This window comes from Hippopotamus amphibius, chromosome 8, assembly GCF_030028045.1.
Source record: "Hippopotamus amphibius kiboko isolate mHipAmp2 chromosome 8, mHipAmp2.hap2, whole genome shotgun sequence".
Lineage (NCBI taxonomy): Eukaryota > Metazoa > Chordata > Mammalia > Artiodactyla > Hippopotamidae > Hippopotamus > Hippopotamus amphibius.
In genome coordinates this window covers 146,419,608-146,434,056 of record NC_080193.1, presented here as the reverse complement: position 1 = coordinate 146,434,056, position 14,449 = coordinate 146,419,608, and the positions used below count along the sequence as shown (strand labels likewise).

At 63.7% G+C, this 14,449-nt stretch overlaps 1 protein-coding gene across 17 annotated transcripts in view; it reads left to right on the top strand.

The window, feature by feature from the left end:
- Positions 1-12,659, top strand: part of KIF1A (kinesin family member 1A) — a 67,925-nt gene extending 55,266 nt beyond the window's left edge. For 13 of the 17 annotated variants that reach the window (XM_057745654.1, XM_057745652.1, XM_057745642.1 and 10 more), the window contains 11 exons: positions 2,075-2,189; positions 3,066-3,199; positions 4,188-4,249; positions 4,558-4,703; positions 5,206-5,406; positions 5,890-5,967; positions 6,727-6,851; positions 7,657-7,809; positions 8,006-8,198; positions 9,104-9,222; positions 9,589-12,659. In XM_057745654.1, coding sequence (XP_057601637.1) covers positions 2,075-2,189; positions 3,066-3,199; positions 4,188-4,249; positions 4,558-4,703; positions 5,206-5,406; positions 5,890-5,967; positions 6,727-6,851; positions 7,657-7,809; positions 8,006-8,198; positions 9,104-9,222; positions 9,589-9,631 — 1,369 coding nt within the window. In that variant the 3' untranslated portion in view covers positions 9,632-12,659. Of the gene's footprint in view, positions 1-708; positions 733-2,074; positions 2,190-3,065; positions 3,200-4,187; positions 4,250-4,557; positions 4,704-5,205; positions 5,407-5,889; positions 5,968-6,726; positions 6,852-7,656; positions 7,810-8,005; positions 8,199-9,103; positions 9,223-9,588 lie in introns of all 17 variants that reach the window. The other 4 variants (XM_057745655.1, XM_057745653.1, XM_057745648.1 and 1 more) reach the window with 2 other exon arrangements.
- Positions 12,660-14,449: the final 1,790 nt, after the last annotated feature.

Genomic DNA, 14,449 nt, shown 5'->3' with positions numbered 1-14,449 from the left:
AGGAAGCCGGCCGTGTCCCGTTGTGACGTCGGAGGAGGCAGGCAGGGGGCAGCACTGAGCCAGGCCCTGGGCCGGTGGGAGGAGTTGGGGCTGGAGAGCCTACCTCAGGCGGGGCCTTGCCCAGGGCGCGGTCAGGCCTCCGGGGTGAGGACTGGTACTGACAGTAATGCTGCCCAGGCCCTGTCCTCAGCTCCTCAGCCCGCAGGACGTGTTGAGGAGGCAGGGCAGGGGCTGCCCGTCGTCCGTCCAGGAAGCAGGGCGTGGAGATGTCTGGTGACGCCCAGGTCACATGCTGTGAAGTGGCATTTGGAGCTGGGCTGACGGGGGACACCTGTTCTGAGCTGGGCTACAGTGGGCCTCTGGCTCTGTGCACAGGCTGGACTCTCAGAGCTGGGGCATTTGGGGAGCCCTGGGACAGAGGGCGTCCCTCTGGGTCTGGGTGGCGGCTCCAGGTGTGTCCAGCTGGTCCTGCTGGGGATGGACCCAAGGCTGTCCCTGCAGCCCCGGGGGAAGGGGGTGTCTGCAGTGCCCCACGGGCCGCATCTGGGCCCTGTGAGACGGCGGTCGGTCAGCAGCCCCGCGGCCGGTGTGGCTCGGCCCCGCCTGCTCTGTGTCAGTTAGCTTGTACCCGGCCGGGTGGCGGTGCTCGTTCTGACCTGTGAATCTCTTTTGTGTGTGTACGTGTGTCCTGGCTGCCTCTGCCTTTAGCTTTTCGTTCGGAAGTGACACTAGGTACAGCTCACTTTTCTCTTCCGCGCTCCCTTGGTCTGTCCTCTTCTGATTTTCCATTTCCTTTCTCCTCTGATGTCTCCCCGCGCTCTCTGCCCATTCTGCGATTACCCCGCTGTCCTCACGTCCTTCCTCTGGGTCTTCCTCCTCAGTGACGTGTCCGGCAGTGGCCGTGCCCTGTCCCGCTGCTTCTCCCGCGCCATGGAGAGAGGGGTGGCCGTGGCTCTGTCCCACCCCCACGCGGCCTCTCCTCCCGCCCTCTGTACGACCGGGTGGGGCCGGCTCCTCTGGAGGGCTGGGCCGTGTCGGGGCGTGTCCTGCGGCCGGCTGCTTGTGTTCACGTGTTTCTCGACTGTGTCTCTGTGAGGATGCTTGGATGGAAACCGGGCGAGGCTGGGGGCTGCCAGAGCCCACAGAGCAGTCAGTGTGGCTTGAGGCAAAGTCCCAGCTCAAATATGACAGTCCTCAGAACATGCATCCGGCCTGAGGCAAGAGCTGAGGAGCTCTGCCATCAGACGGTAGAAAACAGAAACTGTCCTATAACAGGAAACCCTGCCCTGGTGTGGAGGTCACCAACTTGTTGGCCCCCCGGGACTGCTCCGAGCTGCCCCCAAAGGGGTTCCCTGGCCACTGGCTCACGTTCTGGTCATTACTTTATGGGTTAGAGACTGGGGACAGAAAGAAGCCACCGCTGCCTGCTCTGTGCTATGTGGGGCCCTGCCTTCCCCCGGGGCCTGGCCACAGTGAGCAGGGGCCATGCCATCTGCGAGGGGCCACCCCGGTTTTCACCCCCGGCATCCTCCCCCGAGGGCGAATTGGTTGGTGGAGAGATGGCTGTGGAGAGTTTTGGCAAAGCTGGGAGGGCTCCCTTTGGGTCCAAGGAGGGGCCGGGGCGCCTCCTTACTCAGGCCAAGGCTGGGTGGAGCCGGCCACCCCTTCCCACGGTCTCCCCTCCTCCCTCACCTCTGCTCCCTTCCCCGCCACCTCCCTCCCCCCCCTTGGTCACAGCCCCCTCCCCTCTCCTCTCCATCCTCTCATTCCCTCCTCAGCTCCAGGGCCCTGGGCTGAAACCTCCCGTCCTCATTCCCCTCCATCAGGGTGGAGCTGAGAGAGCTCCGGGGCTCAACCTGGGGGGGCATCCAGAGTCCTCCACCCAGCCTGGTCCTGAATAAGGAGGGGTCCTTCCTTCCTGGACACCAACCCCTGGGCCTCCGACCTGTGGCCCCAGCAGCTCTCCCTGCAGGGGCCCACCCATCTGTCTGTGTCTGTCCGTCTGCATGTCCCCAGCCCTGCCGAGAGCAAGCCACATCCTGTTATCTTCTACCTTGTCTCTGCTTCCTTCCAGGACCTTTTACCAGTTTGAAGCTGCGTGGGACAGTTCCATGCACAACTCCCTCCTGCTGAACCGGGTCACCCCTTACCGAGAGAAGATCTACATGACCCTCTCTGCTTACATTGAGGCAAGAAACCTGTGCTCAGGGCACGGCGCCACCATCACCGGTCCCCCAGGCCTGAGCTGCTCGCCTGCCGAGGGGCAGTGAGGGTGCTTGTCGGCCCCGGACGACCCCAGTCAACCCTGTTCTCTTCTCAGAGGGTTTCTTAAGTCCTTGAGTTAAATCTGTCCTTTTAATGCTGTGCTCACTATTAACTGCTATCTTTAGCATATGGGTTTGTCCTTGGGGTTGCAAGATGGCCGTAGCGCCACCAGACATTGCATCTATGTTGCAGGCAGCACAAAAGCAGCAGCCCCCCAGCCTTCCCCATCCCCAGGGTCCCAGGACGGGGCTGGGGGTGTGGGTGTCTCTCGCTGCACACAGCCGTGAGGAACCCAGGCTGGGGGTGTCGGGGTTGGCAGCCGGCAGGATGGTACAGGCGAAGGATGTATCCACCGTCCCAGAGCCTAACTGCCCGGCTGTAATACGGGGACCCATGGGACTGCCCCACGGAATGAGGTTTGCTCAGGCTGAGCAAACACACACAGGGCTTCGCCCAAACGAGACCCCAGGGCACGTCAGCTTTGTCAGCAGTTATCCGGGAGCTTCGGGAAAGCAAAAGAGCCGGCTGTTTAAGACAGCGCCTCGCTCACTGTGCAGGAATTTCCTGCGGCATTTGAGAGTTAGGCGGTGGGTGCAGGTTCGGGTCAGATCCTCACAAACGTTGTGGGGAGTGTGTCGCCCCGATTTCATGGCGAGGCGGCTGAGGCCTGGCCCCCTCTCCCGCCTGGGCTGCGGGTCAGTACAGCGGCTCCCGTGCCAGAGGAGGGGAGGGCTGGGCAGGGCGGGGGCCAGGCCCCCTGGGGTGTCCGTGGGTCTGAGCCCCCTCTCCGCCCCCCGCAGATGGAGAACTGCACGCAGCCGGCCGTTGTCACCAAGGACTTCTGCATGGTCTTCTACTCCCGCGACGCCAAGCTGCCGGCCTCGCGCTCCATCCGCAACCTGTTCGGCAGCGGGAGCCTGCGGGCCTCGGAGAGGTGAGCCTGCGGGTGGCGCCCCCGGGTGCAGCTGCGAGAAGCAGCCCCACCGGCATCTGCGCAGGCGGTCTGCCCCGTGGCGCGCTGCGGGGACCGTGGACCCGTCCAGCCCCTGGCTTTCCGGTCTGCCCCACGCGACTGTCAGTGCAGGCGGCCGGGCACTCATGGGGACACCCATGTCATGCTGGGGGGTGTGAGAGAGCCAGGGTCGGCCTGCAGGTGCAGTGGGAAGGCCTGGGGTGTCCACTCTGGGGCCTCTCTGGGTGGTCCCGGGTGACTTTCCTCGCCAGGGGCCACAGGGATCTGTGCTATTGGGACTGCTCCCCCGCTGCACAGGAGAAGCTGGGTAGACTCGGGGCCGGGTGGGAAGGGACTCTGGACGGTGCTTCCCAAGGACGCGTACGGAGCCAGTGCCCCTCGCAGGCTGGCGGCACCTGGGGGAGTCGGACGCCAAGACCGGCATCCCTTCTTGCGCTCTGACCACTCCCTGCATTCTTGTGGGGAGGGGAGGAATGGCAGAAATGTCAAGGCAGTAGGAGGGGGCTCTGCCCCAGCAGCAGGGACCACCGAGGGTGCCGGTTCACCGCTGGGCACCTTCCGTGAGGCTCCTGACGCACTGTCGCGTGGGCGCCCGGGTCCAGGCCGCTCCGGGCACAGCCGGGAGGAAGGAGCGCGGGGGTCCTGGGCTGGCCATGATCCCGTTGTCCAGGAGGTCACCCCGAGAGCGTGGGCCCTTCTCCGAGAGTGGGTTAGTGGGGTGCCCTCGGCAGAATCAGTGGTCCCAGGGAAAAGGGGGGCGCAGCAGGAGTCCGGGATGGGGACCGTGTACAGGGACTGCGTCGTGGGGTCCCCGGCACCCCAGCCACCCGCTGCAGGGCCGCCGGGCGTGGGCGGCTGTGGGACGCGTGCCCGGTGTGCGTGTGGTGGTGGGGGGAGCCGGTGCCTGGCTGTCGCTGCGCTGAGTGACAGCATCCCCCCCGCCCCACAGCAACCGCGTGACGGGTGTGTACGAGCTCAGCCTGTGCCACGTGGCCGACGCGGGCAGCCCAGGTAGGCGCGTGCCCTGCGCTCTCCCAGGGGTGGGGCGGGGGGCACGGTGGGAAGCTGGGGAGCCGGGTCCTCTGGGGACACGCGGGCGGCCTCAGCGCAGCCGCCGTTCGGGGGCCCCTCACCTGGAGACTCCCCCCGTGACTCCCGGAGCTGTCGGGGGCTTGGAGGACGGTGAGGGTGAGACGGGGGCGTGGCACTGAGACCCCAAGGGATGCCTGGTTCCGGGGGCCTGGAGGGGCGGAGGGGACCCGCCTCCCTCAGTGGGTGAGCCCGCAGGCAGGGACGCGTCTGACGGGTGTCCCCTCCAGGGATGCAGCGGCGGCGCCGGCGGGTGCTGGACACGTCCGTGGCCTACGTCCGGGGCGAGGAGAACCTGGCGGGCTGGAGGCCGCGGAGTGACAGCCTCATCCTGGACCACCAGTGGGAGCTGGAGAAGCTGAGTCTCCTGCAGGAGGTGAGGGGCCGACCCCACCCGCCCCCCGCCCCCCGCCCCCGCGACGGTGCACGTGACCCTCGAAGCGCCCACAGCAGCCACCGGCTTAGAACGGAAGGTGTCTTCTTGACCCAACCACAGACCGTCAGGCATGGGACAGATGAGAAAGAAACCGGAAGGAAGCTGGGGGCGGGGGGAGGCCCTGCTGTCGCCCCGGTCAGGACAGCCAGTGTCCAGCGGCGGGTGCTGACCGCCGGCCGGGGGCGCAGTGGGAGGCGGGCGTCGGGGACCGCGTCTGCCCTCTGGGACCTGCACGAGGCCGCGGGAAGCGGGTGCGGGTGCGGGTGCGGGAACGCTGTGTCCCTCCGCTCACGGGGTGCACGGGCAGGGCTGTCGGCTCCTGTCACGAGCCACAGCCCGGCGGGCTCTCCCAGGCCTGGGCAGGGCCTGGGGCTCCGTGCGGCTGCCCGCACTCCCTGCCCCAGCGGGCGCAGAGGTGACATGCGCGTGCTGCACTGTGCAGGTGGAGAAGACCAGGCACTACCTGCTGCTGCGGGAGAAGCTGGAGACGGCCCAGCGGCCTGGCCCCGAGGCGCTGTCCCCTGCCTCCAGCGAGGACTCTGAGGCCCACAGCTCATCCAGCGCTTCCTCCCCGCTAGTGGCTGAGGGCCGGCCGTCAGCCCTGGAGGCGCCCAACGAGAGGCAGCGGGAGCTGGCAGTCAAGGTGGGTGGCAGGCGGGCAGGTGGCCTGCTTTCGTCCCTTTCCTGGTGCCAGTGACGGGTCGCTGGGAGAATGAGGGTCGGTAGGGTCACCTTGAGCCCACCCCCACTCCACCCTACCCACATTGGAATTTGGGGACCTTTTACAGCCTCCTCCCCCAAGCAGAGACCTGCTCTCTCTTGAATACCTTTGCTGACGGGGAGCTCACCGCCTACACCAGAGCTGGCCCTTTCTGCTGCCGGGTGGGCCACACGGAAGGCCGCCCGCATTTCGGGTGACGCTGGCCCCACCCCCCCCTTCGCCCAGGCCCCAGGCCTGCCCCGGGGGGCTTCCTCGGAGGACCCCATCACCCGGGGGAGGTGGGGGTGCTGCCCACCTTGACCTGGGGTGCCCGGCCCCTCGGCCTGTCGCCCGTGTCCTGGGCCTGTGTCGGCGGCGGCGCCAGGTCCCGGGGGGCCGCTGACCCGGCATTTGCTCTCTCCACAGTGCTTGCGGCTCCTCACCCACTCCTTCAACAGAGAGTACACCCACAGCCACGTGTGCATCAGCGCCAGTGAGAGTAAGGTGGGCGCGGGGGGGCCGCCCGTGCGGCTGTGGCCAAAAGAAGGAAATAAGGACACCCCCCCCCCAGCCTAAAAGGATGCCTCGGCACTAAGGGGCTGGTTTCCTAGGGCCTGAGGAGGGCCCGTGCAGGGCAGGGAGCGAGGGGTCTGCTGGATCCAGGGCCACTCGGCGTCCTCCCCGGCTCCCTCCCTTCCCTGTCCCTAGCCCTGTCCGGCCTGACCCTCACCCAGCTGCCTCTCTCCTGCGTTGGTCAAGCCCCCTCTCCTTGGCTTCCGCCTTCACCTGGGGGCCCACCCTGGTCCCGCAGCCTCAGACCCGTTCCCAAAGCTGGGGCGGCTCCTATGCTGCCCTCCACGGAGCCCCCGGAGGCTGGCCCTGCCCGGCCTTTGTCCTCTGCACTGGCCTCTCCCTCTGCCCACAGCTCCTCTTGCCGCAGCTGTCAGGCTGCACATCCTGAAGTCGGGGCTCAGGGGCTACGCCTTCCCCAACCCCTGCCCGGTGGTCCTCACTCCGTTTTTGGAGCACTACAGCCTCGAGCCCCTCCTTAGGCAGGGCAGAGCCTGAAGCCCCGGGTGGGCGGGCCAGGGGCACGTAGAGGCTGGGAGAGTGGGGGGAGGCTGGAAAGAGGGTCCAGGCTGCAGTCGGAGTTGAGGGAGGGCCTAATAGAAGGTAAAATGCAGGCGAAGGTGCTGTGACAGGAGCGTCCCCACCCACAGAGGGCCCTGAGGCTGTCCCCGAAGAGCCCTCTCTCCTCCGCAGCTCTCGGAAATGTCTGTCACCCTGCTGCGGGACCCGTCCATGTCCCCTCTGGGGGCGGCCACGCTCACCCCCTCCTCCACCTGCCCCTCCCTGGTTGAGAGCCGGTACGGAGCCGCTGACCTGAGGTGAGTGAGTGCCGGGCTCCTGGCAAAGCTTCCACCTCCACGAGCTGGCCGACGACAGTGGCCGTGACTCGGCACAGAGCCAGGAGGCAGGGCTCGAGGGGCTGGGTGTCTGGGGACGGCCACACACTAGGGCGGCGCCAGGGAGGGGGTCTGCCCTGCCTAGCTGACGCGGCCCTGTCCGAGGCCATTTTCTGCTAAAGCATACATTAAAAATACAATTGTCAATAAAACCAGGAACGGGTCAAAACGCTGACCAAAAAGCCCTTTCAGTGGCAGCACTGATAAAGTACTCAGTGGGAGAAACGGTGACAAAACAGAACCTAGAGGACCCTTAAGCCCACCTGACATCTGCTGAGCAGCTGGGAGGGGCACATGACCGACAGTGCTCGTGTCTGGTCCGTCGGGTCATAGAACACCTCAGGGTTTCCACATTTTCTTCTTGAAAGAAAGAAAAAGGCATCAAGTCCTCTGGGCGCCCTCCTGAGACAGGGCTTCTTGGCCAGGTCGGTCACTCTGGCCTGGTGGCTGCAGCAGACTAGCGGCTCCCTCCACGCAGTTGGTCCCTGGGGATGTCGGGTCAGCTTACATTTAGTTTTGGAGACGAGATGCGGGAGCCGCTTTCACAGGGGCTGGAGGTGGGGAGCCAGGACACGCCGTGGGAGAAGGCGCCACGTCTGCGTGGACCCTGCCCGCCACACAGCACAGCGCAGCGACAGGCAGACCCGGGCAGGCGCCCACGGCCCCTCTGAGGGGGAGACGCCGGCCATCGGGGAAGCTGATACGTGGCCTCCCTCTGCGTTCCCAGGACCCCACAGCCCTGCTCCCGGCCGGCCAGCCCAGAGCCCGAGCCCCTGCCGGAGGTGGATTCCAGGAAGCCCCTCTCCCCGGCCCGGGCGACGGCGGCCGACAAGGAGCCCCAGCGCCTGCTGGTCCCCGACATCCAGGAGATCCGAGTCAGGTGCGCGGGGGCCCTTCCAAAGCACCATGCGGCCAGCTCTGCCCCTGCAAGGACAGGGGCCCCCCGACCTGGGACGGGGTGGAGGGCTGGAGGCTGAGCCGGCGTGAAGGGAGGGAGGGTGGACAGAGGCGGGGCCGGGGCCGGGGCCGACGCCGGGGACTGCAGAAAGACGGTTGTGGCGCGCCCCTGTCCCCAGCCCCATCGTGTCCAAGAAGGGGTACCTGCACTTCCTGGAGCCGCACACGGCCGGCTGGGCCAAGCGCTTCGTGGTGGTGCGGCGGCCCTACGCCTACATGTACAACAGCGACAAGGACGCCGTGGAGAGGTTCGTGCTCAACCTGTCCACCGCGCAGGTCGAGTACAGCGAGGACCAGCAGGCGATGCTCAAGGTGCGTCCCGGCCGTGGGCTGGGGGGCGGGCGCCGGGCCGGGCCTCCCCTGCGGGCCCCGCGTCCGCTCACCGCCTGACCGAGGCCGTCTCGTTCCGTCTGTCATGGGCGGCACGTTGGGGTCAGCCTCCCCGCTCCTCTGCCCCGCGCGTCCCAGCGTCACGCTGCCCACCCACGGGGCTCGCGGTCCTAGTGACACCCAGCGGTGGGGGGCGCGCATGAATCCTCTCCTGTCTGGTGGCTAACGGCACAGTCCCCTCCTCCTGGGGAGGCCCGCCGTGCGTGTCACGGAGCCCTGCGGGGCCAGCAGTGCGGTGGGCCCGGGAGCCCAGCCTCCTGTCCCCCCGGCTCTCCCCTGCCCCTCTCCGAGCGAGCCGTGTCCCTGGACGAGGGCGAGGAGCCCTGACTCCTCCTGGCTGGCGGCTCTGGGGCCCACGAGGCACCGATTCCCCGCGGTGGGCGGGGGGGGGTTGGTGGTGAGCTCATCCCGCCACGCACGCCCACCACACAGAGGGCTGGGGCTTCAGAGACGATGTCAGCGTTAACGGGGTCCGGAGCACACTCTGGTCCGGCAGCTGAGCCGGGGTCCCTGGGGAAGGGACCGTGGCCTGTGAGGGGTCGTCTCGTCCCACGGGGACGCAGAGCAGGGACCAGGTAGCGTGGGGCAGGGCCGCGGGACGAGACGATGCCGGGTGCCCTGACGGCAGAGGCTTCCAGAGGGGTCGGGATGGACCGTGCGTGCAGCCGCGCCGCCCACGCCTGGGGGTCTCGTTTGCTGCTCCCTCACCCCCGACGCCCCCCGGGGTTGCCGCGTCCCCACCCCCACCCCCCCGGGCCCCCGTGGAGCCGCCACCCCGAGCTGACCGTGGGAGGCCCGGCAGCCCTCACGGCCGCCCCCCTCCGCAGACCCCCAACACGTTTGCCGTGTGCACGGAGCACCGGGGCATCCTGCTGCAGGCCAACAGCGACAAGGACATGCACGACTGGCTGTACGCCTTCAACCCCCTCCTGGCCGGCACCATACGGTAAAGTCCCCGCTTGCGGAGGACGGGGGCCCCGTCTGGAGGACGTGAGTGCTCGGGAAGGGTCGTTGCTGCTTGCCGCGCGTGTACATCCCCAGGACGCTCAGAGCGGACCGTGGACCAGGGCAGGCCTCTGTGCCGGGGCGACCGCGGCACAGCCAGGCTCCGGGACAGCCAGGCCCCAGCCAGAGACTTACAGAGGGGGCTGGGGGGGCGGGGGGCAGGACGGCGGGTGGGGGCTGCTCCCACCGGGTCGCGGGAACCGGATGCGCGGGTTCCATCTCTCGCCTCTGGGGCGGTCGGGGAACCAGAGGCGCTGACGCGGGCACCCTGGCGCCCTGACCGCTGCTCCTCTCCTGCCCTCGGCAGGTCCAAGCTCTCCAGGAGGAGGTCTGCCCAGGTGAGGGTCTGAGCCGAGCCCCCCCGGGACAGCCAGCAGGCCCGGCCCCGCTCCCCCGCCCTCATCACCGTCCGTCGTGTCATCCGCCGCCCTGCCCCGACGCCACCGGACAGCCCGTGCCCCCTCCTCCTGGGGACGCCAGCACTGGGCCCCGGGGCCCACCTCTGGCCGGGGACCCACCACACGACCTGTCGTGCTCCCAGCAGAGGCCGCGTTGTTGTCCTTTCTTCTCTCAGAACGCGGCCTGGGTGGGAAGAGCTGGGGGACGCCGGGAAGGCCAGAGGGTGGAAGGCACAGGGGCGTCGCTGCCATTCTAATATTTTTTTAAGCATAGACAGACTTATAATTAATATACATTAGTTAGTGACACTGAAACAGTCCACTCAGAAACTAACTCTAAGACTGTGTTCTATTTATAAGTATTTATTTCTAATGCCTTCGCATAGACCCGTAGGATTCAGAAGGACCCCCCGCTTGTTCCCACGCACCTCCCAAGCCCCTTAGGGACAGACAGGGCAGGGCAGCCGCCTGGGAAGACCACGTGAGGCGGCGTCTGGACAGGCCGGCACCTCTGGGTTGGCACCCCAGGGGCACACCTGCCCGCCCGGAGCTGAAGCCTCTCCCCAGCTGCACGCGGGGCAGGCCCGGTCCCAGGGTGTGTGTGCGTGCGTGTGTGTGTGTGTGTGTGCACGTGTGTGCGTCTGGGGGGTCTGATGCCTGTGTCCAATCAGCACAGAAGGTGGCCCGCGTCACTTCTCGCAGGAGGTAGGGTTCACGTCTCACCTGGACAGCGGTCACCTGAGATGCGACCGTGCAGGTGACGCCGGCAGCACGTCCCTGGGAGCGTGGTGGGGGAGGGGAGGCAGCAGGCGCCTGGCTGTGGGCCGTCCTGGTGGGAACTGGGAGGGCAAGGGTGAGGGTCCCGCAGGTGTGGGGGGTGGTTTAGAGGTGGTCCAGGCAGTGAGGGGCTTACGGTGCCACATCTCCAGCCACTGTGAGACCTGGGGTGAGCTCCAGAGAAGAAATCGTGACTTCCTCTCTTTGCCCCAAGGGAGGAGTTTGTGTGAGTCCCGTAAGCAGACTCGGTGGGGTCAGGTGAGGGTGGCCCGCGCTGGGGTCATCCGTCATCAAGGGGGCTTCCTCCTGTACCCGAGGTTGTCACCCATGTCTTGTTGTGACCGCTCGTGACAGCATCCATTTCGTCCTCTCTGCAGACCCCATGCCTGAGGGTCACCCAGGACTGGGCAGGAGTCAGCCCTGGTCGTGTGTCATGCCTGGGCCATAAACCTGTCAGAGAAACCACGGGCCCGGGGTCTTCAGGGACCTATTCCCGCACCCAGAGGCACATTCCGCCTCTTTTTAGCTCAAGGGAAAACGGCAACCACAGCACAGGACCCATGCCCACCACGGCCCCCAAGAGCAGGTGACAGAGGGTTCACGTTCTGGACTGAAGTCAAACATTGTCCAGAAACCAGGATGCCTGTGCTCCCCGCACAGGGGTTCCCTGGAGGTAGAGGCCGAGACACAGAGAGCAGAGGTGACAGCACCCTTTGAAACAAGCAGTGACTCTGGCTTTCATGATGGCCTTGAGGGCAGGGAGGAGAGACGGGTAGGGTGAGCTGTTCTAAGATGGGTCGGTTCCGAGAGCCCCGCCTTCCTGGAGGGAGGTTGGCGGTGCAAGGCCCAGGCCACGGCCACTCAGGTCAGCCAGCCTGAGGTCGCGGCTTCGGGAGAGTCTGAGGCCCTCTTGCCCTGGGCACCGGTGTCTGGGGTCAGCCAACCTTCAGAGCACCCGCCGAGTGGGGCAGGGCTGAGGGCAGGGGGCCCCCAGGAGGGTTTCTAGGAATCGCCCCCGATTCAGGGGCCTCCATGGCCATGGAGGCCTCCAGAGCTGCTTCGTCTGGGCCTCGTGCCGTCTTGGCAGGACTCGGAGCCAGGTGTGAACCACCTGGTGTCCCCTACCCGTCGTTGCTTCCTCCTCTCAGGCCCGCTCTCGTGCCAGGGGCAGGGTCCAAGAATCCATCTAAGAGTCAGGAGAGCTGCCCTCTCGTGCCCGGTGTCATGTAAGCCAGGGAGAAGTGGTTTGGGACTCAGTTTCCACATCTTAGAAGGGAGGCTGGCCCGGAGGCCCCTGCGGTCCTCAGGCTGTGGGTGCAGACAGGAAAGTCAGGTCTGGCTGTGGTTGCCGGGTACCGCGAGCGGAAAGGAGAGAAGGATCCGGGAAGGCGTCTCTGCTGGACGGTTTCTGTATCAGGGCTCGATGCTGTTCAGGCTGCAGCCTCATTGCGTTTGAGGGCAGCCCGTGCTCGCCTGGAGAGGGCGCTCAGTCCCTCCAGGGCCGGGTGAGCTCCTTCCGCCGTGGCCCTAGGGAGGAGCCCCAGGCAGGGAGACGCTGGGCTCCAGGCTGACTGGCCCCGGCTCCGAAGTGACCTGGCTGGTGCCCAGGGGCGGGTGTTGAGACGCCCGTAAGTTTCAAGGCCTCTCTGTTCTGAGTCATCGTTCATAAGATGCCAACATTCCGTTCACTGACAACGTACAGACGTGCACACGCACACACGCACGCACACACCAGGGTGGCTGCAGTGAGGTGGTCTCCCGTCAGTCCTGGTCCCCCCTTGGCACCTCTGGGGCGGAGGTGGCAGGGCGCTCGGGGAGGGTCGCTAAGCGCTGCCGATGGCACAGGCGTGGGCGGGGTGGCCGCACGGCTCCCCCGTCAGTTCTCCCCAGCGAGGGAGCCCCAGGGGCACCCGCCTTTATCCTGGGGCTGGGCCCAGCGTTCCCCCGGGAGAGACGGGAGGCTGTGGCTTCTTCCCAGACCTGTGCTCCCTGCAGCCAGCTGTCCCCGCCTTCCCCTGTGGCTTGTACATACGTGGTTGTGTGGCGCACCCCAGCCCCTGCACCGTAACTACCATCCCGATGTAATGACTCTAATTCCCTGATGTCCTAAACCTAAGTGTTAGGCTCTAGGCTCCTGTACCATGTGTGTGCACTTAAGACTCTGTCCAGTTAAGAAATAAACATGGCTCTTTATGCAACACCAGACCTGCGAGTCTCCACTTGGCTTTATTTGCGCGTTGGGTCTGTTTGCTGGGGCTTAGATAGCCACAGGGTCCAGTGTACAGTACTGTCTGGAGACAGCACACACCTCCCAGGGGCGAGGCAGGGAGGGGAGAGAGCCTGGAGGGGTGGGAGGTACAAGACGGTGTTTACTGTGGGAGTGTCTACCTGCTTCCCTCCGTACCTGGCTGCACCTGTCTGAACAGCTCCAGCTGCCCTTGGGTACGCCAACCCTGTACTGCCAGCCTCACGCCCAGGCAACCTCAAGTCATTTCACGTGGTCAGCATTACCTCATGCCAAACCCAGGCAGAGACAGTCCAAGAAAACGAAACTACAGAACAATATCCTTCATCACCATAGAAATAAATGTCCTCAATAACATTTTAGCAACTTGCATCTAATAGGAAGTAAAAAGGTTAATACCTCCTGACCAAGTCGGGTTTATCCTGGGGGAGCAAGCCTGGTTCAAGAACTAGTCAATGTAATTCACTATATTAAACTAATAAAAGAAAAGTGTTATCATCTCCACAGATGCGGAAAAACCATTTGACGAACATCCAAAATCCATTGTTAATCAAAACTTTAAATAGAAGACAGCTTCCTTAACCTGGTAGTGTGTCTACAGTAAATCTACAGCTAACATCCTACTCAGTAGCAAGAAAATGAGCACTTAACCCGTGAGACTGGGAACGAGACAGGCATGCCCTCCACCCTGCTCAACATGCTGGTGCAGAGCTAACCCGTGCAACGAGGCGAGATGGAGGAAGAAAAGGGCACAGATCCGAATGGGAGACTGGCGTAACAGGTCGGAAATTTTAAAAGACTCCCTGGCGGTCCAGTGGTTAACACTCTGCACTTCCAATGCGGGGAGAGAGGGTTCCATCCCTTGTTGGAGAACTAAGATCCCACATGCCACGCGGCGGAAAAAAAAAAAATTGAGAAGAACATACTATAAATCTACTAGGATTAAAACATGAGTTAAGCAAGGTTGCAGAACACAGGTCAATATAAAAACACTAATTTTATTTTATTTATATTTTTATTGACATATAATCAAATGACAGTGTTTCAGGTGTACACCAGAGGGATACAGTTATATATATGTGTACACACACACATGCGCGCACACACAGGAACATATATACTTTTTCAGATTATTTTCCATTATAGATTATTACAAGATATTGAATTACAATAATTATTGAATTGCTAGTATATTATTTGTATATACTAGCAATAAACAGTTGAAAATTTGAGTTAAAAAAAAGTATCATTTAAAATAGAGGCAAAGGGCTTCCTAGGTGGCGCAGTGGTTAAGAATCCTCCTGCCAATGCAGGGGACACGGGTCCGATCCCTGCTCCAGGAAGATTCCACATGCCACGGAGCAACAAAGCCCGTGTGCCACAACTATTGAGCCTGTGCTTTAGAGCCTGTGAGCCACAACTATTGAGCCCATGTGCTGCAACTACTGAAGCACACGTGCCTAGAGCCCGTGCTCTGCAACAAGAGAAGCCACGGCAATGAGGAGCCCGTGCACCACAATGAAGAGTAGCCCCCACTCAGCACAACCAAAGAAGGCTGGTGCACAGCAAAAAAAAAATAATAATAAAATAAAATAAAATAGAGGCAAAAACCACAATGAGAAGCCCTCACACCACAACAAAGAGTAGCCCCCGCCTGCCACAACTAGAGAAAGCCCTGTGCAGCAATGAAGACCCAATGCAGCCAATAAATAAATTAATTAATTAATTAATTAAAAAAATAAAAATGA